The following is a 27,235-nucleotide window of genomic DNA, read 5'->3' as shown; positions in this document are numbered from 1 at the left end:
TCTTGTAGAAATCGTTAGTCGGGGGTTTTCTGGAGCGCACAGTTTTTCCTCGAAATTTCCCGGAGCTGCTACGGAGGGAAGGGGGTGCAGCAAAATTAACAGTGCCGGTGCCGGTATACTGCTAGAAAGGAGTGGCTTGAGTAAATTGTAAAAAACTCCGAGTAACGATTTTTGAGCAATTTCTCGGCACGGTTAAATTTTCACTTCACGGCACCGCCATGGCGCCATCGCTGAGCATCCCCGTGCAATTTTAGGGTCAGATATGGATTCGGCCACTACGAAAATCCCTCGGAAAATCCCCTAGCAATGATTTCTAAGCAATTTTTCCACTTTTTCATAGGTAGGTATATGGCATTTTTGCAACCCTTATGCAATTTTTAAAAGTAAATGGCTCAACGGATGTTCATTTTTCTTTGTATTTTTCTAAACACTATCCCGAAAAGCGCATTTCAATACGCTTTTTCCTCTCTTTTTTCCTTATTTCCCTCGTCTACTTCTATAATTGCCATGAATACGAAATGGAAAATAGCTTTTTTCTCGTTTTTTTGCGAAAATTCTTACATTTTTGAAAAAATATTATACATAATTGGCTCATCGAAATTTCTATTTCTGATGACTATAAAAATAACTGGTGGAAGAATTTATACGGTGTAGCAAATCGCCCAAAATTATTAGCAAAAAATTACATCTTTGCGGCGGTATGGCGGCTATGCGGGCCCGTCGGAGCGGTATGACAGGACGATTTTCGTGAATGACTGATTGAGAACTGATGCTCATACAAAAATATATTATACCAAGGGCAACTTATTGGTACAATATTGCAAATAAGCAGGCACACAACAATTTTTCAATCCATTTTAATACTCCGAATAATGATAATTTAGAATCGAGTGTTTAGAGTTATTGCAATACAGAGTTTTGAGGATAAGCTTTCCAAATCTTAAACGAGAATTTTCCTTTAAGCGGCTAATATTTACAGCGGGGATGTATTTTTCTTGTGGACGGGACGAATATTCCGAATGTGAGCTTTCGTAAGCTCACTTTTCTTGAGCATGGGGTATTAGTTCGGAAGGAAATTTCGTGAATTGAAGGGGCTTGTTCTTGGGGATGATTTTCCGATGCCAATGTACTGAGAGGAATACTTGTATAGAACGCTAAGAAGTAGAAGAAGTAGTGCGTATTTTTGGTTCAATACAAAGTGAGTTTTTATTTCATTTTCACTGTAGGGATTTCGTAAGAAATGAGAAAGTTGATGTGATTTACTCGAAACCCACAAGTCATAAAAGTTTCACATCAGAAAGACGAGGAAAAATCACTCGGGAGTTTATTAAAATTATATTTTGAAATCCTTGACAATAAATGAATGCCAGCGCATTCTCAAAAATTACATTTTTGGCTTTTTGTCCATAACTTGACTATTTGTAGAGCTACAAAAAAAATTAATCAGCATAAAATTCTGCACAATCTAAAATAAAAATACACGTAAAAAACACCGCCGCCAATGGACTGTAGTTTTGTGATTTGTATATTGGGGGAAAACCATGACCGTCAACACCTTAAGTAAAAAAACACTAAAACTTTAAGCACCAAATTTAAACTGTCTGCAGTTCTTTTGAATCACCCGGTATATTCAAATGCATCATCTGTTGTTTCTGTAGATTTTTTAGTACAAGTAAGGTTAGTATCACTATACAAGGTGAAATTTAAAAAAAAAACACTGCAAGTTGTAGCGCGTTTGGGCAAATACAATGCAACAAAAACCATATTTAATGACTGCAAAAATACTATTTCAAATGCGGGCATTTTCTTCCAGTACATGTACTTTTTGCGGAATGTACGCTTCATTTTATGTCGTTTTAAAACTGCATGAACCGTTTGGTGTGATGCTTCAGTAGAGTAGAACTTTGTGGATTCTCTGTGCCAACTTTCAATTCAACGATCTCATTTAAAAATTGGCGCTCTTTTCTCTCAGATTTTGTGAAGGAACCATAATTTCGCAAGTTTTCTTCCAGCTTAGCAAACTTGCGTGGTTCTGGAGTATCTTGATTAGTTGCATGCCGAAATAGGATTTATGTTTCCTCCAATAGTTTCTTTTCGTTTTTGATATAGTATAGGCATAACTATGGTTGAAGAGGAATTAAATCTTCCAATTTCAATCATAATTTAAGATAATTTAATTTAATTACTATTATTATACCTGCATGGTTTATTAGTTAGAGTCGCGACTGTTTTCTTTTCTTTATTTTTCAATATCATCAGTTAGAAAGGATATTATTTTGTATTCAGGAGGTTATTATTACGCCGTACATAGGTATAGAAACATAGTGCAAATACGAACGGCCTTTTCATTCTTATGTTCGAGTAAAGTAAGACTGGATTCACCTCGGTATTCGCTGAGTAGGCACAAATTCTGCTTTTTGTGCGAGGGCAACTTTTCAATTAAAATTTATCGAACAAATGAAAATGAATAGGCAAAGGAATATTGGTGCCATTATACTTGGAACTGAATTTTTCCTTCCCCGAAAGTAACTTGTCTCTGTATACTTCCCCTGAGAAATGCGACCGTTTTCGAAATCGTCAAAACCTTTAAGGCACTAACTAACGGAAGTATCGATTGACGCGCGTATCCGAAGTTTGAGATTATCCTATCCACATTACTTTCATTTCTAAGCTACGCTGCCTCGCAAAACGAAGCACCACTCACAAATTCTAAATATTTTTATTGCGGTCATCCTACTTTCGTGTTCCGTTGGATTACAATTTGAACATTCGTATTTTGACATGCTTATTTAATCCGTTGCTGAAACGAGAAGCATAATTAATGGGCAAGAGGTAAAATAAGTACAGAATATATCCTTCTTCACAAATTACACCTTTGAGGATTGATTGCAAAAGCGAAATCAGCGAAAATTTTATAGATACAGTGGAGCTTCGAAAGTCTTGCACACAGGTTAATTTTATGACAAATGAATAAATGGGATATTGGATTTGGTCGAAATTAATTGAATTTGCACTTAGTGCCGTATTTTCTTCATCAAAATCATCGGCCAAAATGTCACGAATGTCGTTGAACCAGATGGACTAACGCTGTACAAAGCGTTCTTAGATGGAATTCGCAGAAATCGTAGATTCATAATTTTTCACCACATTTTGGATGTTAGGGTTCAAAAATTCAAAAGCCAATCCCTTAAAACTTCACTGAATTTTAGGCTTAAATCAAGATTTAGAGTCAAAATGGTCGTTAAAACCGAGCAAACTTCACGTTTGAAGTTTGGCTAATCAAGGATCAAAATGTAACAAGCGTAATTTGTACGCACAATAATGGCAAGAGTTGAAATGTCTGAAGAGTGAAAAATATAAGTTTTTTCTATAACTATTTTCATCAGTTGCGCAGAAAAATCCCGGGCGCATTTATTTCAATTTTTGCAGAAATGATTTACTAAGGATACCTAAGGTTTACCATAGTCCATAGGTAGTGTAGGGATGAGCTACAGAGTGGAGTATTTTCGTGTGGGAAAAAACTCTACACAAAGGTTCTCGACCATTAACTACTTTTTTTTTTAAATAGTGACAGTTTTGTAACACTTCCTATTGTACCGGAAGTTACCACACTTTCCTTATTTTAGATGGCTACCCTCATTTTTTATTCCACATTTAGATTTCTTGTTGAAAATTAAAGTCAGTTTATTAAAAAATGTTTATGGCCATGTTTGACTGATGCTTTCGAGATATTTGTATTTTAAGACAAAAATTGACAGTTAAGGAGACTACTTTGACGCTTTGTATCGCAGTAACTATTATAAATAAAACAATGAAATATTGGGAGTGCTTATAAAAAATGCTGGTTATTCGGATAATTATAAGCATATTTCATAATAATCTACAGTCTTAAAAATGACACAAATAACTTTTCAAAATAACTCGGATTTTTTAAAAGGAATGCCACGGGAATGCCCCTTTTTGACTTCAGAAATTAATTCTAGACATTTTCTTTCGATTGACATGGCATTGCCCTATACCTATCATTGATACTTCCAGCATAATTTTCCAGCAAGCGTAATCATAAATGAAAAACCCACAAACGACTAACTGAAACTGCGTTCCAACAACACTTACGAAAAATATAAAGCCCCTTCGTGGGATCAACAGTGTAAACAAGTTATACGAGACAGAAATAATGGTTTCAGTAACTATAAAAGAAGTAAAACGATTGATAACATCATACCAAAAAGAAAGCGCTAGCAAGAAGAACCATTAAATTGACAACAAGTTAAAAAAAAGTACAACCCTGTATACAACTGAATACTGAACGATCATCGAGAGCTTTCTGCACCCATTAATTTTACAACATACCTCCTTAAGGGGTTGATTCTGTCCCCTCAGATGAGCATAGCTTGTAAAACAATTTTTTAAATTTGGTATTAGTTTTACTTTTATTCAAGATGCGTATATACAAAATTTCATTGCAATATCTTAACAAATAAAAAAATTCGATTGCGCAAATGCCAAAGTTGGGTTGTGCATGCACAAATTTTTTGAATTCGTCTGCATAGTTTATCCACTAACAGAAAACCCGGACATTCATATGTTCTTTGTAACAAAAATGATAGAAGAACTCCATTTTTTGGAGGTTTGGTCAGTTTTTGGGCTGTAACTTTTTGATCCGTAGCTGGAAAACAATAGCGACCATTCTTATATCCTTGAGAACATGCGTATCAATTTTCAAAGCGATCGGACGTTTCTGTCCAAAATTATCGTGCACACGGACAGACAGACGGACACGCAGACAATAAAAAATTATATCTCGGGGATCATTAATAAACGGAAAAAGTGTAAAATTATGCTACATGAAACAATGGATTTTTTACTATAACTTTTTTTAGTAATAAAAGCCGAAAAAATTCCTTTCTTGGTGCAAGCCTCGACACCATAACGAACCAAATAGCGAAAAAAGGAAAACGATAGCTCTTAAGATAAAGATGTAGTAGCGACTAAGTGTAGAAATACAAGGAAATAATTCAAAGAGCTACAATATGGAGTATGGACATCCATATAAACGAACTTGACCATAATATCCCAATGCAAAGACAACAACCCCGATATATGATAAATAACAGCAGCAGAACGACTAAACAAGGATTAACTAAATTGTTTAACCATAACTGGAAAACAATAGTATATTGTTTACCAAGGACGACATGTGAATTTTGCCTGACAATTCGGAAGTCTTTCGTACGAGGCGCCTTTAAGCGCCGAGATTTTTTAATTCAACTCTTTATGGAATTGGTCTTTATCAAGAAGCTTAAAGTCATTCTTCTATTGCTATTGTAATTGCTAAAATGACCATACTACTGAAAATTTAATATTTCTTCTTTAAAAATAAAGTTTAATATTCTTCGGTGAAACGCTTCTTAAATTCCTGGCGTAATTCAGACAAATAAGTCGTTCTCCCGGCCAAATTTTGAAATTCGGGAAGTTCCTGATTTCGTAATTCATGCAAAAATAAATCAGATCTAATTGGACATAAATCACAAGGATCTTCGCTGATGTAAGTTAAAGGACGAGAGTTTACAAGTGCTTCTACTTCACATAAAATGGTAGACAACTCATCTGTTGTAACTCTTGCCTTTCCCAGGGTTTTTCTTAAATTGTCTTTGCAACAACGAACCATTCGCTCGAAGATTCCAGCGTACCAACTTGCTGCTGGTGGGTTCCGAATCCATTTAATTTTTGGAATTTTTTTTGTACCATTATCTCAATACATTTTTAATGGTCGGCCGCGTCGTGCAACAAAAATTCGAGAACATCTAATGAAAGTTTCAGTTTCATTTCATGGGGAAGGTATATTTATTAAATTTGGAAGAAGTTTGAAACCCCATTTAGAGTTCACAAGATGGATCCCAATTTAGACCATTTGTTTTGTATGCGATCTTAAAAATTATGTATCGATTTGAATTCCAGTAAAAGTAAAGAAAATCCAGATAAAATTTGTTTTTGTTGTTCAATGAAAATTTCTTTTGTTTCGGGTTAACCGATGGTCATTTCTAGTATAAGTCAAAATTGAATAGTGTTGTTTCATTTGAATTACGGATTTCGGGAAATTCAAGACTGTTGAGATTTTCCAGCGTTTCGAAATCCAGCTGGACCCCAAATCAATTTTTATTTGGATATTAAAAATAAATTTTATTGTAAATGCTATTCATAGTGTTGTATTGGATTCTCCAAATGGGGGCGAATGGTAAATCATTGTAAGAAAATTAGACCTTCCAATTAGATTCTTTAATAATATGAAAATCTGAAATTATGCTGCCTGTTTCGACATCTCCATGTCATATCTTCAGGCAACTAGAATACTAAGTTAATATCAAGAAATAAAATGTATCAAAATACTTACAAAGTAATTGATTATAAACAATCTGGATAAATTGGAAAAATGTCGAAACAAGTAGCATAATTTCAAATTTTCATATTATTAAAGAATCTAGGGGGAAGGTCTAAATTTCTTACAACGATTTACCATTCGCCCCCGTTTGGAGAATCCAATACAATAATTCTAATTGACAGTGCTCGGTGCGACGTTTTTCATATGACCTCCAGCGGGGTGCACCCTTTTAATTTCTAATAATTTAAATTCTGGTGGTATTTATACCACTCTTCATTTTTTTAAGATGTCTAACTAATTAAGTAACAATCCCGTAAGTATTTGTTGATGCAAGAATTTGATTCCTAACCCTACTTTTCAGCATGGTTCTAGTTTTGTCTTTCGCTATGATTTTAAATTAAGCTTCACACCTTTGATTTTGAATTTTCTCGTTATATTTGTTGGTAAGTTTGGAAATAAGTTGTTACTCCTTTTTTACGTTAATTATTTTACATCTAATGAAGATTATTACTTCACACGCGACCTTCCTCCTAACAGCCTTCAGTGTTTGAATTTTTAATCCCGTTTCAGCTATTTACTTGTCGGTATGTTTTCGAGACGCGAGGTTATTATTCCAAGGGTACATTTTATTGAGGGTAATTTATGTAAGTCTTACTGAACGCTAACTTTCGTTGCAAATTTTTCTCGAAAATGATTATTCCGAGGGTAAATCTTTGTGAGCCTAAACCCCAAAATGGTGTTTTTTAAGGCGAATGCTCTGCGTATTTAATTCCCGAAATTATATTATTCCGGAGTCGTATTTACTTAAACTTGTCTAAATGCGATCGGTGTCTTTTGAACACATTTTTTTTCATTGATTTTTTTCTCCTTAAGGTGAATTTTTTAGGGGTGAAATATTCCGACAGAAATAAACTTTTCGAAGGCGAGCTTTCGTAAGCGGATTTAATTAAGCAAAAGTTTCAGGAGCGAATACTACAGGGATAATTATTTAAACATTAAACGATTATCGTTTCTGAAAATTGACACTGTTCCCTGGGGTGTGATGATTCCGAAGGAGGCAAACTTTCTTTAGTGCCGATTTTCTAGGGATACATTTTCCTTGGAAAAGGGTTTTCGCTATGGCGGTGCGTTTTGAAGGCAAATTATTTTGAAGTGGAGTACACCCAACCGCGCATCTTTCTAAGGACGAACTTTCTTGTGGCGAATATTTCATATTGGCGATTTCACCCTGTGGCGAGTTTTCTTACTGCCGAATATTCCCGCGGTGTATTTCTCTATTGATGCGAAAAGCGATACAGAAATGTGAGGGCTTTCTTAATTGAAATCGAAAATAATGTTAAATCAGTTAATTAGATAATAAATTCCAAGTGGCGTTCGAGGTTAACAAAAAAGAGTATAGTAATGTGGCCCTGGCAAACGGTTCCACCAAGAACTTTGGAAATAGATCGATCATTGATATTAGTAGTAAACGGCAATAATATTTTGCAATTGCCATTTATTGTGGATTCACGAACATATCAATACAGTAATCTAGATCGCGATTTGTTTATTATACCCGCGGATGCCTGATTGCCTAAAGCAATTTTGATTAATGTTGCCAATAACAAAGTCCACTCACTGCTTCGTCACCATACATAAATGAACTGGACCAGAGGAATACACGCAACACATTCAATTTAATTAACCGTTTATATCATTTTTTTTCTTGTTTGTTTTATCTAATATTTAATTTATAAAAAATTGATTTGATATAGTAAATGGGTTCGATGCACCTGTACCTTATACGGTTAAAAAAGGTTCTTTTCGCACTATAATTATCCATTAGTATTTTGCCAAACTGAGATTGATTTATTATCTTTATTATTTAAATTTTGCACGTACCGATGTGATTACATATAACGTTAGTTAAAAGATTTAATTACAGTTGCAGGTAAAACGTAATCTATAATTTCGTACATATTGATTTATACTTCTTCAATCTTATACGTTTCGATTTCTCCGCGAAGAAATTGTTCACAAGTGAGCGATCATTAGGTAGATCAATTTAGAAAAAAAAATCTCTGGAATGGAAATTGGAATGCGTAATTTGGAAAGAAAATGGCTTGTGCGTGGGATTGGCGAATTTACGCTGATTAGCATACTTATTCATTCCGTTCATTAATCTTTCATATTTCAAACTTGATTTATTCAGCTTCCACTGACAACACTGATCTAACATCGATAACTTTGTTTAATATTTCGCCGCTTGGAATTGTAGGTAATGATTATTTTGGTAGTTAGAAAGGAAGGGAACTCCATTAAGGAACACAGTGTTACAATTATTCAATTCGTGTGTCAGATAACTGATAGTAATCTTTAATTATAATTAATAGTTTTGAGAACTCGTGAAAATATCATGTGCCTCTATTTTTTAATAATATACCAGCGGTCCCTATCATTAACCGGCTGCCGTTACAAGGAACATACAAATTGTTTAATTAATAACATGCGTAGCGATCGGGATAACCCACAATGAATTATATGAGAATTTTACTCTTTCGATTTCGGTATCGTATAAATATGTATCCAACATTTTGTTTTTTACACTGATTCTCACTTTTGATAGATAAAAATCTGGCATCTGATTGACAGGAAAAACTGCAGGGATGGGGCGCAGTACTGACTGAACTAATGAATAAGAGATTTCTAAGTTACTATCTTTCTAGTTCCGTACTAATTTCATCAAGGATTTCAATGGCGCTGGGCATTAAGCTGGCGCCGCATTTTCAAAACGATATAACTCAATAACCATGGACTTATACCAAGTCCATTAAGTTGGCAGCTCATAGAAAGAATATTTAAATTGTTATAGGTAGGTACTCTGTCGAATTGAGCTTGTTTTGTGCTGAATTGTGCTGCAAACCAAAAGTTTTGAGCTCTTTTGGTTATTGAGTTAATGGTTATAAATCTGCGACTCGAGCTTAATACCCAGCGTAATCGAAATTTGGTCTATTTTTACTGAAGTTCAATTCACAATTGAGAAAGGAGACGATATATATCTACAAATACATGCGGTTTTGCCTCAATTATTTAGACTATTCCCTGTTTGTTTTTCCAGATAAGACGATCCAGGTCTTTTACATGGAAACGGAAACGAATCAATAGAATTTAAAAATCAAAGAAGATTAGTAATCACGATTAAATTGGCTTTCAAATAATGTGCCATAATTTGCCATAGGATTCCATTTAAAATTTTAGGGGTTAAGCTCCCTACGTAGAGGAGTGAAGACTTGGGTTTGTGATTTGTATTCCAAAAGTTGTCCCCCTCGAATACAAAATTGACGTGTTCGAGGATTTTTCGAAATTTCTAAATTTAATACCCTAAAAGCCCTCTCTATACTTCTCGTTGGGCCACTCTGTATGTATTACATGTTAATATTGCTATGTTTAATCTGATTCATCCCTGTATTTTTCTTAACGATACATACTTTACCAAAATAACACCCGTGGGTCACTATCAATCAGAAATCGTACACTATTTGCTAGGCCAACTCCTTAATTCCAGAACGTGCAATTAATTAGGGGAGACCGGGGCTAGTTGTCACAATTTTGGATTCAGTCGTTAAAACTCAGACGCCTATGAATATTTTTGAACCAAAATTACTCTAAATACTTGGTATGTAGACTACCTATTTACATTTTTTGAAATTTTAGATACCAACGATTAAAATAGTGTGGTCTTTTAACCTTCAGTAGAATTCTTGTGACAACTGGGGCATGTTGTCACAGTATCACAAAAATAAAGAAAATAAGAAATCAAAGGGTTGTATTCAGAAAAAGAAGTTACAGTTACGAAGAAGTACTACATAATCGTCTTCCGAGTCACAATTGTGACATACATAAATCGGATTTCTATCAGTACAGTTTTCATGTGCCCATTGTGTGCAAGTTGTACATCTAATACACCTTTCAACTGAAAATCTGTAGAGTTTTCTGCAAATAAAGACACATACAGTGTTCCTCGTCTGATGAAATTTCTTTTCTCTTAGCCTTTGAGTAGAAGACAGATTTTTTTAGCGCTTTTAGATTATTTTACCAGTGACAACTTGCCCCGTTTGATTTGTGACAACCTGCCCCACTCGACCGGTCGAAACTTAATGTTAAATAAAAAAAACACCGCAATACTGGCAGAAACAGAGAAGGAACTACACATAATGATGGAGAAAATAATATTTTCGGTTGGAAGGAAATTTGAAATGAAGGCAAACATTGGAAAAACAAAAATAGTGCTGATGAGTAAAGTAAAGAAGATGAAAAAGTAAAAATACAATTAGAAGGGGTACAAGTACAAGTATAGAGGATGCACAGTGAAATATATCAAGGAAAGCTTCGGAAAGGTGCAAGGATTGCTTACTGCGAAAAAAAATACCGATTGAATTACGTAATAGTACATTATATATCAAGGTAGAGAAGTCCACTATTATTGCCTGAGCACCAAGATTACATCTCGAGGCGCTTGCGCCGAGGGGTGTAAGGTGCGAAGGCAATAATAGACTTCTCTACCGTGGTATATATACTATTTTTTTCACTACTAGCACTTGAAATCCTCTAAATTAACATATTATATTGATAAGAGAGTTAACGGTTGGACAGAATTGTTTGTTTCTTAATTTAACATGTCAATCAAGTACGTGGAAGTACAAGTCAAACAGGCCGTATTTTGTTCTGTCATTGAGATTTTTCAAAGAGAAATTTCGTTCGAGTTTTTTCAAAATGTGATAATTTTAGGTATGTAATTTCTCTGGAAATTGCGAATGGTGGCAATTATTCGTTTTAGAGAACTTGTCTAAACGTTCATTGAGCGAAATTTCGGGTTGTGTTTTCTAAAAGTGACAGCGTGACAGTTCTCATTATTGACTACTAGTTAATAATAAAAAATTATTAACCACTTTGAACAAATGCCGAGAAAGCCTACTTTACAAGTGGAAAAAAGGTTAATAATCATGTCATCAGACGCTAGTAGTGAAAAAAAAATTTTCTAAGGCTTTCTTTAGGAGTGTTGTCACATATGGATCAGAAACCTGGAGTATAAATAATAAAGAAGAAAACTTTGAAATGCGCCTATGGCGGATAAAGCAAGCAAAGTGGACAGAAAGAGTGCGGATATTTTGAGACCACTGGATGAGGAAAGAAGTTTCAATGTGAAGACGGAAAGTGGATAAGCCATATTTTGGGGCAAGACCGTTTGATGAGAAGGATAATCGAAAGAAAGATCTACGGAAGGAGGGGAAGAGGAAGACCAAAAAACTGGATTATTAACAAATATAATGCTGGGAAGGAAAAGTTATCACTAAATGAAGAAGGAGGCTCAGCTCAGGATAGAGGAGAGTGGAGAACCAGCTGCTACCTGTCTTAGGACAGTTCCACCTAGTATATAATTGTAGTTCACTTAAGGCCTGGGAAATTAAATCGAATTGGATTCACTAAAAAATTTTGAACTTGGATATTTTTTAGTTCAATTAATTTAAACGCTATAGAATTGGGCGACATCAAAAAGCTTATAATCTTTCTGACAAAATTGAAGCTTCGATTCATTGCGCTTTTCTTCTAGGACAGACAGTTGCAATTGTCAACATCTCTTAAAAGTTACAATTTTTGTATAATTATCGAAATAAAAAAACCTTCCTGCATAATTGACAAAGTAGAGGTATCATCAAAAATTCCAAAGGCCAACATATTTCTTCATATTATATATAAAAAAATTAATAGCAGTTCGATAAACGAAAAAAAAAGAAAACAATCATTTATGAAAACTAAGTAAATCTACTATACAGCAATAATACCCAAAATATAGCTCTCAATTCATACAAAGCGCTACAATTCATTGTAGTTATTATTAATTTTAATAAAGCCACGCTGACAGATGAATGATTTTTTGCCTCATTAGGTTTTTTTAAATATATTTTCGTGTTTTTTTATTCTAATTTAGATTAAATTAGTGCTGTGCAGATCTGTTATTAATTAACGGTGATTATGTTAAAAAATTGATCCATAATTTAATTTTCTTCCGACGTATATAAGATATCCAAGGTGTGCCATCTAAAAATGTTATTTTGTTAAATATCTCAATAATGTTCTATTATCAATGGAAGCTTTTTGAATTTAAATAAAGATAATGAAGATAATAGAGCAAGTGGTTTATTGAAAATATTACTCAAAGCTCTGGATTGCCGAAACTACAAAATTTCCACTGAAACAAAACATCACGCACTCTGTAATGATCCAAGTCCAGCCAGCAGATTACCGTGCAACACCAAATCAAAAATCAAAAGTCACACCAAAACTAACTAGGAAATCAAGTCATAAAATTGTCTAGTGATTGTCTGCGAAAGTTGCTTGTGCGTGCCGCTCTAAGGATCGGCCAGCATAAATAACACGGAAGAAATTGGAAAAGTGAAATTTAATTAAAAACGTTAAAACAACAAAAACAATCAAATCCAAATTCAAATCAAAGTTATTCTTAATCACACGAGAATAGCTCTAGGGACTTCATTGATTACAAGAAAGAAAAAAAAGCTTTACTTTAATATAAAACAAGATACGAAGAATCGCATACGATTTTCAGTAGGGGAATTTTTTGTGCACCGTTTGAACCTAATTAAATCAGCTCGCATTCAAATTCAACAAATACAGGGTGACACTTTTAAAACTTTCAATGGGCGATATCGTTTTTTATATTAGAGGTATCACAAAATGGCCAAAACCGTTTCGGTAGAATCGAGGGGGAAGCAAAATGGTCGTATAAAGAAGGAACCAACTTCAACCTCGTATCACTTGTGATACATCATTGGAAAGCTCTTAAAAAATGCTTTTCAGAAATACCAACACTGGTGCATTTAAACTCCCCATTCACAATTTATGTAATAAAAATGAGTAATTTGAGTATGTGATGAATTTGTCAGTGTTTGAAATAAAAAAAAATTTCTTAGATCTAGTGATGCTTTGGAAAAACAATGACAGCAATTTTTAGTAAATAATAATTTTCTATTGCTTTATTTGTTGATCGGTTATTATTATTTTAGTCTCGTTTTTAGTATTTCTTGGCAAGAAAATTACAAATTTTGAATTTAACTAAAGATTTCATAATGGTGTACACGTTAGCCGAAAGAGTTGAAATTATTTTCATCTATGGTTCTGAAGCGCGATCTGCATTTAGAACAGCAGCTGTTTTTAATGCCCGACACCCAGAACGACGTGTCAGTCACACTTATGTTGCAATGTTAGTGACTAAATTTGAAGAAACTGGGTCAGTGGAAAATAAGAAAAGAGACGGACCAAGAATAATGGATGAAGCTACTCAGATTGAAGTTTTAGGTCATTTTGGTGCAAACCCAACATCATCTATTCGAAAAGCAGCGACTATGACCGGACTTTCGCGAGAAACTGTACGACGAACTCTTAAGGTGCACAAATTCTACCCTTATAAGATGCAGATTGTACAGGAACTAACCGAAGACGACTCCGATCGAAGAATCCAATTTTGTGAAATAATGACCGAGAATATTCAAAATAATCCGGAACTGGTGAAAAACATTTGTTTTAGTGATGAATGTACATTCTTTTTAAATGGAAATGTGAACAAACATAACTGCCGGTATTGGGACGATAAAAATCCTCATCTTTTTCGCGAGGTGCATACTCAACGGCCCCAAAAAATTAACGTCTGGGCAGGTATCTTAGGTGATAGCATTATTGGTCCTCTGTTTATCGAAGGAAATTTAACTGGAGATACTTACCTAAACATGCTACACAATACCGTCGAGCCGGAAACATGAATTTGATTGAAGATTTCATACATTTTCAACAAGATGGGGCTCCTCCTCATTACTCTATGGCTGTTCGTGAATTTTTAGATGAGAAATTTCCGGGACAGTGGATAGGACGAAGAATGGCCAGCACGATCTCCAGATCTGACACCATTGGATTTCTTTCTTTGGGGTCATTTAAAATCGGTTGTGTACAAAACTGAACCAGCTTCCATAAATGATCTTCGCTACCGGATAGTCAGGGAGTGCCGTTCACTTTCCAGGGAAGTGTTTAAAAATGTTAGAAATGAATTTGAAGACCGTTTGTGGTATTGTTTAGAACAAAACGGTGAACATTTTGAACATTTTATTAAATAAAAGTTGTCTATTTGCGTTCAAATTTTAGTGTAATAAATTGTGAATGGGCAGTTTAAATGTACCAGTGTTGGTATTTCTGAAAAGCATTTTTTAAGAGCTTTCCAATGATGTATCACAAGTGATACATCACAAATCAAAATTTAGGCATGGGGGAGGCGGGGGGTACGAGGTTGAAGTTGGTTCCTTCTTTATATGACCATTTTGGTTCCCCCTCGATTCTACCGAAACGGTTTTGGCCATTTTGTGATACCTCTAATATAAAAAACGATATCGCCCATTGAAGGTTTTAAAAGTGTCACCCTGTATATTACCCCCCCCCCCTCTTCCCGATAAAATCAACAAAAGCCCCGATCCATCATACAATCCAATAACAAAAGTAGTATCCCTACGATACTCTAAATTGAATAAATATCAAAATGAAATGAAAATTAAATAAATCTCAAATGAAAGCATCCACACCTATGGGAAGTTCCACTTTGACTACCTACGCATCAAAAACTATAATATGCCCCAAATTGGATGAACACCCATTAGTAGTTTTCATTCTCTCCTTAACAAATAATAAATCTAACTCTGACGTCAACGAATACAAATTAATTAAGCTACCTAAAGGAATTTTCCTAACTCGCAATTTCTATAAACGTAAATGGAGCGACAATTCCAATGAACTTCTCCGGACATTGCAAAACTACGTACGCGTTACCTATATCAAATAGAAACTACCACTCAGTAAGACCACTTCCTCAACTGTTAATTGATTTTACGAATATTCCGGAATGTTCTTGCAAATTCAAATTTATAAAATCAAACATATCCTATGCTACTTACAGTAATCAAACACAGCTAAAACTTCGCTACTTTCCTTTTCGTGCATGGGGAAAGCCAAAGAATGCGCACCCACCCGCGAGCCTTCGTCCTTGTGCAATTTGAATTGCTGCATTCCCAGCGAAAAGGTTTCCAGTGGCGTAGCATGCGCTTTCTCATTTAACAAAATGCATAAAAGCGGAAACGATAAAATTCAAAAACTGTCAGATGGTAGATGGTGCTTGGTAGAAAGTGAAAATTTTTGTGGAAATGGTGTAGTTTCTGCTATGCAGAGCTATAATTTGTTTAGGGAGGGTGTCATTTGAAATTTAAAAACAATATGACATTTAGCGAGGGTCGATCAAAAATTTTCTTTTTTCGATAAAGGACCTAACCAAAATTATGTGAAAATGGAAGAATTCAAAAACGCAGACGCCAAAAAAAGTTATAACAGCGAAATCATTAAAATTCAGGAATGGACTATTAATACAATACTGAATCTTGGAAGAAAAATAGTGAAAACACAATTTACCGATTTATTCTCGTTTAAAAAAATGCGCAGATTCCGAGCAATGGACCTGTTAGGAGAAACTAGAAAATGTATTGTTTCAAAAAAGTTCAATTTGAAGACATACAGGAGCAAGAACATTTATTTGCAAATAAACTGGGAGTAAAAAATGTATTGTTTGGGAACCACGCCCCAAAAATTCCAATTTGTTCCTCTTTTAGCCTCCCTCAACACTATAAAACATATCTACCAATATATTCAAGTAGATATTAATCTATAATTCGGCAATTTTAGAAAAATTTTTGGAATGACATAAACAATTTAAAAAGAAATAAAGTGAAACGTTTTTTATCCTTGGTTTACTTCGAAAAATCTATGCTCTTTACTTATCCATGGTTTTTAAAAACGAAAGGATCAATAGCTACGTATGTAGGTTCCCCGGAATTAATTAGACAAGTATAAGGGATTTTTGTGTGTGGAGGGTCCTTGGAAGATCGAGACCTCGGATATGCCGTACAGAATGCGCTGTAAAAATTGCTCTTTTGATTAAGAACGGTAACAGCCTTAATATGCCATTAACCTTCAAGCTTAGATTTCCAGTCATCTAAGACTGTTATAAGATTCACCATATACAAATAAGTATCGTAATAATAATAAAATAGTGTAATAATAGTAAAAGTAAAACGGTAAAGACTGCTGGGCATATTATACCGGTAATATAAATTTTGTACCATTTTCTCATTCGCGTAGTTAATAACTTCGCTGAGGAAACGACAAAAAACACACGCATCGTTGAAGAAATGGGCGCAAGGACATAATTACAACAATTTGGTGCACGTGACAACCTCATATCCTTTCCTCCACTTCCACTAAAAGGCTTAATTATTGGAAAAGTAGTAACTTCATTCCGCGATCTAATACCATTTCATACTAAATTAATGAGATAGTTAGCAGAATTAGGTATGCATAAAAATGGATAATAACAAACAAACCAAGCGCCTCCAATATAATTCCTAGCCAATTACGCCTTACGACTTCCTGATTGTATCATTACTACATCAGTTGGCGCATGTTAATTACCATTTAATTTGCAAGTGTATTAATTAATTGGCTGTTAGAAGACGTACACAGATAAATAGGTAGGGCGAGTAATGATTTTACGCTTCATTTGCTTGGCACGAGGATTCCCTTTCGATTGGGTAGGTACGTTATGGTTACATGAATCATATGGACTGGAAATGATTGGTTGAAAAACGATAAGAAGAGACGATGTTGAATGATGACCAGTGTCCAATAATCAATGCCAATTACACACAACACGTGTTCACGGTATAAAGTTGCGTGTGGCTGGTTTGGTCGGCGATTCACATGACCGCTATTGTGCGGCTGCCTGCGGGCTCCTTTGGTTATTGACACCGGGCTGGACCGGGCCACGATGCTCCGCTGCACATATATGTGACCAGTACGGTTATTTTAATTAGTACCATACCCAAACGTCAAGTGTACATTACCATGATCTTTACCTATTCCTCGGGAAACAAATCTAGAGCGAATTTTATGCGCGAAAAGCATGTCGAGAAGTCGTCAATTTTGCTAACCTCCGTTTTTGTTACAGGGCCGTCCAAAGATGGGGAGCTTTCAAAACCAACTGTGGCGACTATCACCAACGCCAGTCATTTGTTGCATCTCATGTTACCTTCTGGCTGTAAGTCAAATTTCAATAATTGGAGATAGATGTAAAGCATTTCCTAGTCTACCAAGTTCTGTGTTTGTATGAACGAGTATGTATCTAAAACAGGATGAATGAGAATTTATGTAAATCAAACGCCTTAATTATAACCGCAAGTAGATGAACGTGTTTCTGATGATCATATAATGGTAGGCAACGTCACACCACGCTGATAGAGCGTAGAAAATATGATTTCTGCTTATTACCAACTAAGTCAATTACTCTGTACCTTTCACCGTTTTATTAAATAGTTTTAATTAAACAATTAAATGTGTGAATTGGTTAATATCCAACTTTTATTGAACAAACATTTCGGAAGGAAGCCCCGAGTCATGGAGCTAAGCTAGTCTAATGAGGTGAATATTTTGTTAATGATCCAGTGGGCACAGAGGAGGAGTTCCTACTTTGAGTATACATAGGACCTTGATTGTTACACTAACAGCATAATGACGTCATACAATTTAAGAAAATTTCACGTGAACTATTTCAATCTTTATTTCTGAAAAATGGACAATAGGTAATACGTCTTTTTAGCAATGCTTTAAGTGTAGTTAATATGTCTGGATAGAGAGCTAAGGAGAAAAGGACCTGATTTAAAGCACTTCCGATGACCAGTGGGCATGCTTACACTAACTACTAAATTACTCAACAGATAGACCCATACCCTAAGAACGATGCTTTATCTCGCCACAACGTCCCGTTGAGATCTAGGCAGAGTAACATGTAAAATCCCGTGGAGTTGGTATGGAACGTTCATTTTCAAATGTTATTGTTTTTTATGGAAAAATTTAAAAAAAGTAATCTCGAAAATTAACAAATCATCCGATTTTTTTGAAAATCCGTATTTGATCACTTCTTTTGATAACAAAATAATATGAGACACCCGATCTCCGTAGTTATGATAGTCATTAATTAAATAAACAAATGAAAAAAACGATGCTTTGTCTTTTAAACTGGATGACTCCAATTTTTTTTTCAAAATCCGAGGAATCCGAATAATTTCCGAAATATAACGAGAAATGTAACTCTATAATAGACGAATGGAAAGTTCTCGGAAAGACGTACATTAAAAAAAAAGTCCAAATCCTATGGATAGCTCATGAGAAAATAGTGTTGAGAGTGTTAAATAGAATGCTCGAAAGGAGAATGGAAGAAAATGTGGCAGAAGACCAATGTGGATTTAGAAGAGTGATGGGAACAAGAAATGCGATTGGATGTGAAAGAACAATAGATGAAATATATATGGAAAAAGGAAGAAATCTGAGTTTGTGTTTCTTTGATCTGATAAAGGCATTTCATTGTGTTCTGTGGTAAAAGTTGATGGACGTTTTAGGCCCCCTCTTTTGAACTCTCAACTTCATCATTTTTGAGGTATCGACATGCGGGGGTGTAAAAATATCAGCCCCTTACGGAAAACGGTTCGTAAGAAAAGGGACAGAGCTGTTCCCGAACCGAAAGTGCCAGGTGACCCACTTTTCTACACTATACGCTAGAATCCTTCCTCTGTCTAACAAACCGCAAGTCGATATCTCAACAAATAAAAGAGTTGGGAATTTTTTATTCATTTTTCGGTCCGCAAGGAGCTAAAAGGGCCACAATAGCTCAAAAACGACTTCATGTTTTCCAGTAAAGAAACTTTTTTTTCAATTTGGGACACTCAACTTTTTAATGAGCATAAAGGCTGTGAATTTGTGTAACGCTACATAATGTTGTAATTATTAATGTATTAATGTAAGATTTTACGGATTTCATTACGATGTCACAAATTTCATCGAGACTTACACTATAATCCATATTTCACAGATTTCATTGAAATCTTACGGATTTGACCACCAAATTTCGTCTGTGGTTTATTGAAAACACAAATAAACTTCACAAACAATTCACATATTTCTCTACGATTTCGTGGATTTTATCACGATTTCACTATGGTTTCGTGGATATCCCGGATTTCATCAAAATTTCACGGATTTCATCAATATTTCACTATTATTTCGAGGATTTCCCCAAGATTTTACGGATTTTATCGAGATGTCACGGGTTTCAATGAGATTTCTCTACGATTACGTGGATTTCATTCTGATTTCACTATGATTTCGTGGATATCGAGGATTTTACCAAGATTTAACGAATTTCATCGAGATGTCACGGGTTGAGATTTCTCTATAATTACGTAGATTTAATTAAGATTTTACGAATTTCATCACGATTTAACTATGATTTCGTGGATATCGCGGATTTCATCAAAATTTCACTATTATTTCGAGGATTTCACCAAGATTTTACGGATTTCATCGAGATGTCACGGGTTTCATTGAGATTTCACTATGATTTCGTTGGATTTCATCACGATTTAACTATGATTTCGTGGATAACGCGGATTTCATCAACATTTCACTATTATTTCGTGGATTTCACCAAGATTTAACGGATTTCATCGAGATGTCACGGGTTTCATTGAGATTTCTCTATAATTACGTAGATTTAATTAAGATTTTACGAATTTCATCACGATTTAACTATGATTTCGTGGATATGGCGGATTTCATCAAAATTTCACTATTATTTCGAGGATTTCACCAAGATTTTACGGATTTCATCGAGATGTCACGGGTTTCAATGAGATTTCTCTACGATTACGTGAATTTCATTCTGATTTCACTATGATTTCGTGGATATCGAGGATTTCACCAAGATTTAACGAATTTCATCGAGATGTCACGGGTTTCATTGAGATTTCTCTATAATTACGTAGATTTAATTAAGATTTTACGAATTTCATCACGATTTAACTATGATTTCGTGCATAACGCGGATTTCATCAACATTTCACTATTATTTCGTGGATTTCACCAAGATTTAACGGATTTCATCGAGATGTCACGGGTTTCAATGAGATTTCTCTACGATTACGTGAATTTCATTCTGATTTCACTATGATTTCGTGGATATCGAGGATTTCACCAAGATTTAACGAATTTCATCGAGATGTCACGGGTTTCATTGAGATTTCTCTATAATTACGTAGATTTAATTAAGATTTTACGAATTTCATCACGATTTAACTATGATTTCGTGGATATGGCGGATTTCATCAAAATTTCACTATTATTTCGAGGATTTCACCAAGATTTTACGGATTTCATCGAGATGTCACGGGTTTCATTGAGATTTCACTATGATTTCGTAGATTTAATCAAGATTTTACGGATTTCATCGAGATGTCACGGGTTTCAATGAGATTTCACTATAACTACGTAGATTTAATTAAGATTTTACGGATTTCATCACGATTTAACTATGATTTCGTGGATAACGCGGATTTCATCAACATTTCACTATTATTTCGTGGATTTCACCAAGATTTAACGGATTTCATCGAGATGTCACGGGTTTCATTGAGATTTCTCTATAATTACGTAGATTTAATTAAGATTTTACGAATTTCATCACGATTTAACTATGATTTCGTGGATATGGCGGATTTCATCAAAATTTCACTATTATTTCGAGGATTTCACCAAGATTTTACGGATTTCATCGAGATGTCACGGGTTTCATTGTGATTTCACTATGATTTCGTAGATTTAATCAAGATTTTACGGATTTCATCACGATTTAACTATGATTTCGTGGATAACGCGGATTTCATCAACATTTCACTATTATTTCGTGGATTTCACCAAGATTTAACGGATTTCATCGAGATGTCACGGGTTTCATTGAGATTTCTCTATAATTACGTAGATTTAATTAAGATTTTACGAATTTCATCACGATTTAACTATGATTTCGTGGATATCGCGGATTTCATCAAAATTTCACTATTATTTCGTGGATTTCACCAAGATTTAACGGATTTCATCGAGATGTCACGGGTTTCATTGAGATTTCTCTATAATTACGTAGATTTAATTAAGATTTTATGGATTTCATCACGATTTAACTATGATTTCGTGGATATCGCGGATTTCATCAAAATTTCACTATTATTTCGAGGATTTCGCCAAGATTTTACGGATTTCATGCAGATGTCACGGGTTTCAATGAGATTTCTCTACGATTTCGTGGATTTCATCCAGATTTCAGGGATTTCATCGAGATTTCACTATGATTTCGTAGATTTAATAAAGATTTTACGGATTTCATCAAGATTAAGGTATGATTTTGTAGATTTCATCACGATTTCACTATAATTTCGTGGATATCGCGGATTTCGTCAAAATTTCACGGATTTCATTAAGATTTCACGGATTTCATCAAGATTTCACTATGATTTCGTAGATTTCATCACGATTTTGCAATGATTTCGTAGATATCACGGATCAAAGAATCAATTCGGTTTCATTAAAGGTCTTGGTACTAAAAAAGTATTAATCCCTACTATGGCTGTACTTTACAGTAATATTACTAATCGGTTAGAGTCAGCCGGATACTTTATTGATGTTCAAAAAGCATTTGATTCTTTAAACATCAAAATTTTGTGGACGGTTAACAGCTTTTGCGGACGACAAAACGTTGTTGTACGGTGCTGCCGATTGGTCTGCCTTAACAAATTTTATTCAAAAAGATGTCAACAAAATTAGTAGGTAATTGCTGCAAATAAAGTGAATATTAATATCACAAAAACTAAAATAGGATATTTTAATCTCAAAGGTGAATCCCCATCCACTGATTTGGTAGTGAAGTATCATAGTCCCAGTTGTACCAATAAGCAACTCTGTCAATACGAAATAATACAACTGCAATTAGGGAAAAGGATTAAAAATTATATTATTTAAGAAACTTTTTGACCCTAGGTGCACTAAAGACCGTATACTATTCATTCAGTAAGAGATTGCTTGCTGGGGCGCTGCTTATGGTACCTCACTACGTACATTAATTAATAGACGCGGTAAGAAATTATTACATTTCAAAATAAATTAGCCCTCTCTTTCCCCATATTTCAAAGTTAAAATTTATTTATTTACAAAGTACTGAAAGAGTTCTTCGAAAGGTCCGAGTGTTTTAGAAGTAACAAATATGAAAGGCATACGCGAGGTAAGGATAAGAATAAAGTAAAACCGCTGAAACCCAATTTTACGACCTTTCGAAAACCTTTTCGTTATGTTGGTCCCATAATTTATAATGTGTACGAATATAAGGAAATAAAAAAAAAAGTTATATAACAATAACACAATATACGATAGCTCATATCATATCATATCTTTTATCAGAAACCTAACGTTGACCACCATCGAAGCTATCGGACATGTAAAATGTCATAAAGAGATTTTGCTAAGGGCGGCGCGAGTTTAGATGTATACCTATTTTAGAGGTTTTAACGGATTTTTAAAGAAATATGTAGTTACAAAAAGGACACAATTATCGTTTTCTTGTATCTCAGATATCGAAGTATAAGATGCACGAACAAAAGGGACATGTAAATCATGTACCAAAGGACTCGTGAATGATCTCACAGGAAACAGGGTCTTTATTGAAGTTTTGAATTTGCACAAGCCATAATCAATACCCAAGTATCAATTTTTGTTCTCCTTTGTACTTTAATTAACTCCCAACTTAATGTAAAATTCATGTCAACTTCGTTTGGTAATTACAGCGTTTGGGAAGCTTTCAAAATCTGCCGAGGATGTAAGACTTTATAACGGGAGTTAAAGCTCAGGCGGCGTAGCGTAATAATGAAGTACAAATAATGCATCCACGTTAATTACTTAACCTTGGTCACACCTAAGTGCTTATCGTTCCAGTTTTCTAAAATAACAATTTGCCATTCAATACACTGTAGTACTAGTCAATTAGTCTATGGTTGTTTGTTGTACATCTTATCTAGGTAGGCTTTCGAATTAGTAAATTAACGGTGTCTGTATTTGATTTTACATATCCACACGCAAAAATTACTGAATAAATATTAACTTCCTTTTGACATTCTACAGCTAATGAAACTTCCCGTTTCTTCTCCTGTCCGTTTCTATGTCACGTGCTGCATACATTCAGTTTTCGAGGCAAGCGAAGAACAAAACGGCGACGTATAAGACCTAAAGCTTAAAAATTCTGAGTCCATTCAACATTAGTAATGCTAATAGCAAGCAAGACCACAACGGGTGCGGCGATAGCCAGCGGGTTTTTGACCCGTTTCACAACTTTGTTGAAATCTACACCAATCGTAGCATTTCCCACACATTACGACACGTACTTATCTACAACTGGACATTTGTCTACCCATTGTGTAGAATACAATGTCGAATAACACGAAATGCGTTTCGCAATCTTGTTCTTCCGCCGAGACAGCGAATGAATTGTAGCTACTTTGTAATGCGTTGATGATCGTTAAATAGCCCACTGTAAATTTCTAGGTCACACTAAGCTCGAATGAAATACAGTTTATTGAAATTCTAAATTGGTAGTTAGTGGGTTTGGTCCGCAGTGCTGTTAAAATTCCTTGTACCGGTGACCTACATCACGAATTCCTGCAATACCGAATTCCATAAACGTTCGAAAAGGCGAGCTTTGAATGAACGCTCTAGACGGAACAGATTTGATTAATGACCCACTAATATCCCAACGTTCTGCTTCTAATGAATATGTTAATTCATCGTTTGCTATACTGCACTTTCACTGACGCATTTTTGTCAACGAAGTGCATCGGTCCAAATTCGTGTAGGCGAAAAGGTCAAGGAACCGAAATTTACCCACATTACCTGTTCGCGCGGTTCTTTTGACCATTACAAAGGGCAGTGTCACGTTGACCAGTTGTCTTTAAAGGTCATCGGTCAAGAATCTAATAACTGAGCATTACCTCTAACGGTTCATGTGGCATTAAGTCATCAATATTTTACCTTTTCTCCGTATAATCTTTGAATGCTTTTCAGATTATTCACGTCGTACTCGGAGCCGGTGATATATGGCCGTTGGACAGGCCGGATGGAATGCCTTCAATTCAGTCTTTGGAAGTGATGTGCGGTAAAGATCACATGGACGTCCATTTATCGTTTTCACATCCGTTCGAAGGAATAGTGTCATCGAAAGGTCAGCACAGTGACCCTCGTTGTGTGTACGTGCCGCCGTCGAGTGGACAAACATTTTTTTCATTTCGAATTGCTTACACGCGTTGTGGTACTAAGCCAGATCTGCACGGTCAGTTTTACGAAAATACGGTCGTCGTGCAATATGACAAAGACTTACTGGAGGTGTGGGACGAGGCGAAACGTTTACGTTGTGAATGGTTCAACGATTACGAGAAGACGGCCTCAAAACCTCCAATGGTCATCGCCGATTTAGACGTAGTGCAACTCGATTTCAGAGGTAAGTCCTTAGACCCTCAAAACAAACTAACAACGTTCACCTGTTCAGGCGATAACGTCGACTGTTGGATGGAGATACAGCACGGAAAGGGACCTTGGGCTCCACCGGTTAGTGGAATTGTTCCTTTGGGATCAACCCTCACTCTCGTAGTGGCAATTAATGACTATCGAGGTAATTTTGTGTACCTACCGTCAAGGGTTTTGTCTAGACCAACTTTTATTGCAGGAGAATTTGATATGAGGGTGAAATCTTGCATCGCCTCCGACGGTGGGGGTCACGTAATTCAGCTGTCGGACGAGTTCGGTTGCGTACTACGTCCAAAGATGATAAGTCGATTCTTAAAGGCAAGAGGTGCCGATGAAAGAGCGTCGGTGATCACTTACGCCTTTTTCCACGCGTTCAAATTCCCAGACGCCCTAAGTGTTCACATAAAGTGCAAGGTGGAGATATGTAGGCACGGGTGTCTGGACCACTGTCAGTTACAACACGGCGCCGGTGAACTCGACAACGGTCATTTCTCGGGTCCGATCGATCGTAAGGATGTGAGCAAAGAGACGGCGGATTTCCCCGACCCCGTTGATAACCGCGACGATGCGAGCTATGATGATATCGTGCAGGAAGGTGACGAAGGCGCGGCGATTGGGGGTAATCTTCCCCCTATGAAGATTCCGTTACGTGGTGATATGCCAAAGCCTACTCAGGCCACTAACGTTTACGAGGTCGTAGAGAATTCCGATCCGGTTTTAAATATTGCCGAATTGCCCAACAAGGTATGTAACACCTTTTGTATTACCTAGGTAATTCTCTAACAAAATTTCCAGAAGCCTTACTCCCGACACGAACAATTCCCTTACGGACCACGCCAATTTAAACAAGGAGAAATCCCGGTGCCCGCCCCACGAAGCATGTCCCATGACACCGACGAAGAAACGGTGACGGAATCGATACAAAGTTTCACAAATAAGTCAAGAAGGAAGCGGAATATTGTAGTGGCCGATAGAAAAGTGCGCAGTGCGGATGTTGGTGTGAGTGGCTTATACGAAGTCATCTCAGAGGCCGATTTGGCCTTTAGCCCCGATTCGCGTGCGGAAGCAGTAACGGTCTTCCAAGGGAGAATACGCGAGGAAGTGGTGTACGGAATTTGCATGCCAGTGCCTGGTTTCAGTATTCTATTCGTTTTAGTAGCAGTGGCGGCGGTAGTATCCGCACTTGTGGCCGGTACCTTGCTGTACCGCTATCAAATGCAAAAGGAACAAATAGCCCAACGGGCTCATCATCAGAATGGAACAATAGCAATGAGTACATTTGCCAACTGGGTAGGTTTAAGATTTAAACCTAAACTAGAAAGAACCTCGATTTCTGAAGCTAATGGTTCTGCGGACAGCAACAGTGCGACTGTCTCAAAGACTGAAGATGAGCAATCACCCGACTGATGTTACTTCAGGAACGATTCCTTTGTTGTTATTTATTTATTGGTGCTCAAGTGACTTCGTAGTAAAAACGTAATAGTAACAAAATGGGGCCTATTTGCAATATCTAGGTAAATTAAAATATTCGAGTGATACGCGTTTCAGTAGTGTGCGTATTTAGTGTAGATATATTTATTAGACATTAATGGTTGGCAATTTTCTTATGTCCGGCCACGGACGACTGATACATTTACTTATAATATTTAACAGGAAAAGGGTACAAAATATGCGCGAATATAAAAGAGGGAGGGACCTTTGATTTTAAACTAATCTAACATAGTTAACTGCATGATACCAAAAAAAAGGTTTTCTCCAAAACAGGCACATGCTGTAGGTAGGGTAGTCGTACATGATTTTTTGTTGTACAGTTATTACTATTAGTTGTTTGTAAATAACGTTTTTTTTTAATTTCGCGTGCTGGTGTTTTTTTTAATGTACAATTTTAAGTTGATGACGAGTAATGCCTAGTAATTAAATTAACGCAGGAGTATAAAATTTCATATTTAGTATGTAAACATTTGTGAAACTAAGTCGTTGTATTGTTCACAATTTTTGTAGCTATGTAATCATTTTTTGCTCAGTGTTGTCTTTATTTAGCAATAAGAGTATCAAACTTTTTTTTTGTTAATTTTAAACAATAGAAACATAAAGATATAAATTGTAATGTTTCCATAATGTGACATCCTTATATAAGTGAACGTCAAAGTTTCTCGCATACTAATTCGTCGTGCGTTAAATTTTATTGCAGTGAAAGTGCCAAAAACAAGAATTGGTACCCGTATCATTCAAGTCGGATGGCTCATTACTACAGCACTAATACCAGTTTTTAAAAGTACCTGTGCAGTAAGTATGTCTTAGGAATTCGGATGTGGCACATCT

At 35.6% G+C, this 27,235-nt stretch overlaps 1 protein-coding gene across 2 annotated transcripts in view; it reads left to right on the top strand.

Moving 5' to 3' along the window:
- The window catches only part of LOC116167495, a 31,707-nt gene extending 4,687 nt beyond the window's left edge, over positions 1-27,020 (top strand). Inside the window, exons 1-6 of one of the 2 annotated variants that reach the window (XM_031482889.1) lie at positions 17,233-17,318; positions 17,472-17,561; positions 24,455-24,887; positions 24,936-25,058; positions 25,113-25,657; positions 25,709-27,020. In XM_031482889.1, coding sequence (XP_031338749.1) covers positions 17,484-17,561; positions 24,455-24,887; positions 24,936-25,058; positions 25,113-25,657; positions 25,709-26,320 — 1,791 coding nt within the window. In that variant the 5' untranslated portion in view covers positions 17,233-17,318; positions 17,472-17,483 and the 3' untranslated portion in view covers positions 26,321-27,020. Of the gene's footprint in view, positions 1-17,232; positions 17,319-17,471; positions 17,562-24,454; positions 24,888-24,935; positions 25,059-25,112; positions 25,658-25,708 lie in introns of those variants that run through there. The other variant, XM_031482888.1, reaches the window with a different exon arrangement.
- Positions 27,021-27,235: the final 215 nt, after the last annotated feature.

The sequence above is a fragment of the Photinus pyralis genome, unplaced genomic scaffold (assembly GCF_008802855.1).
Source record: "Photinus pyralis isolate 1611_PpyrPB1 unplaced genomic scaffold, Ppyr1.3 Ppyr1.4_LG3b, whole genome shotgun sequence".
NCBI lineage: Eukaryota > Metazoa > Arthropoda > Insecta > Coleoptera > Lampyridae > Photinus > Photinus pyralis.
This window is presented reverse-complemented; position numbering and strand designations above follow the sequence as displayed.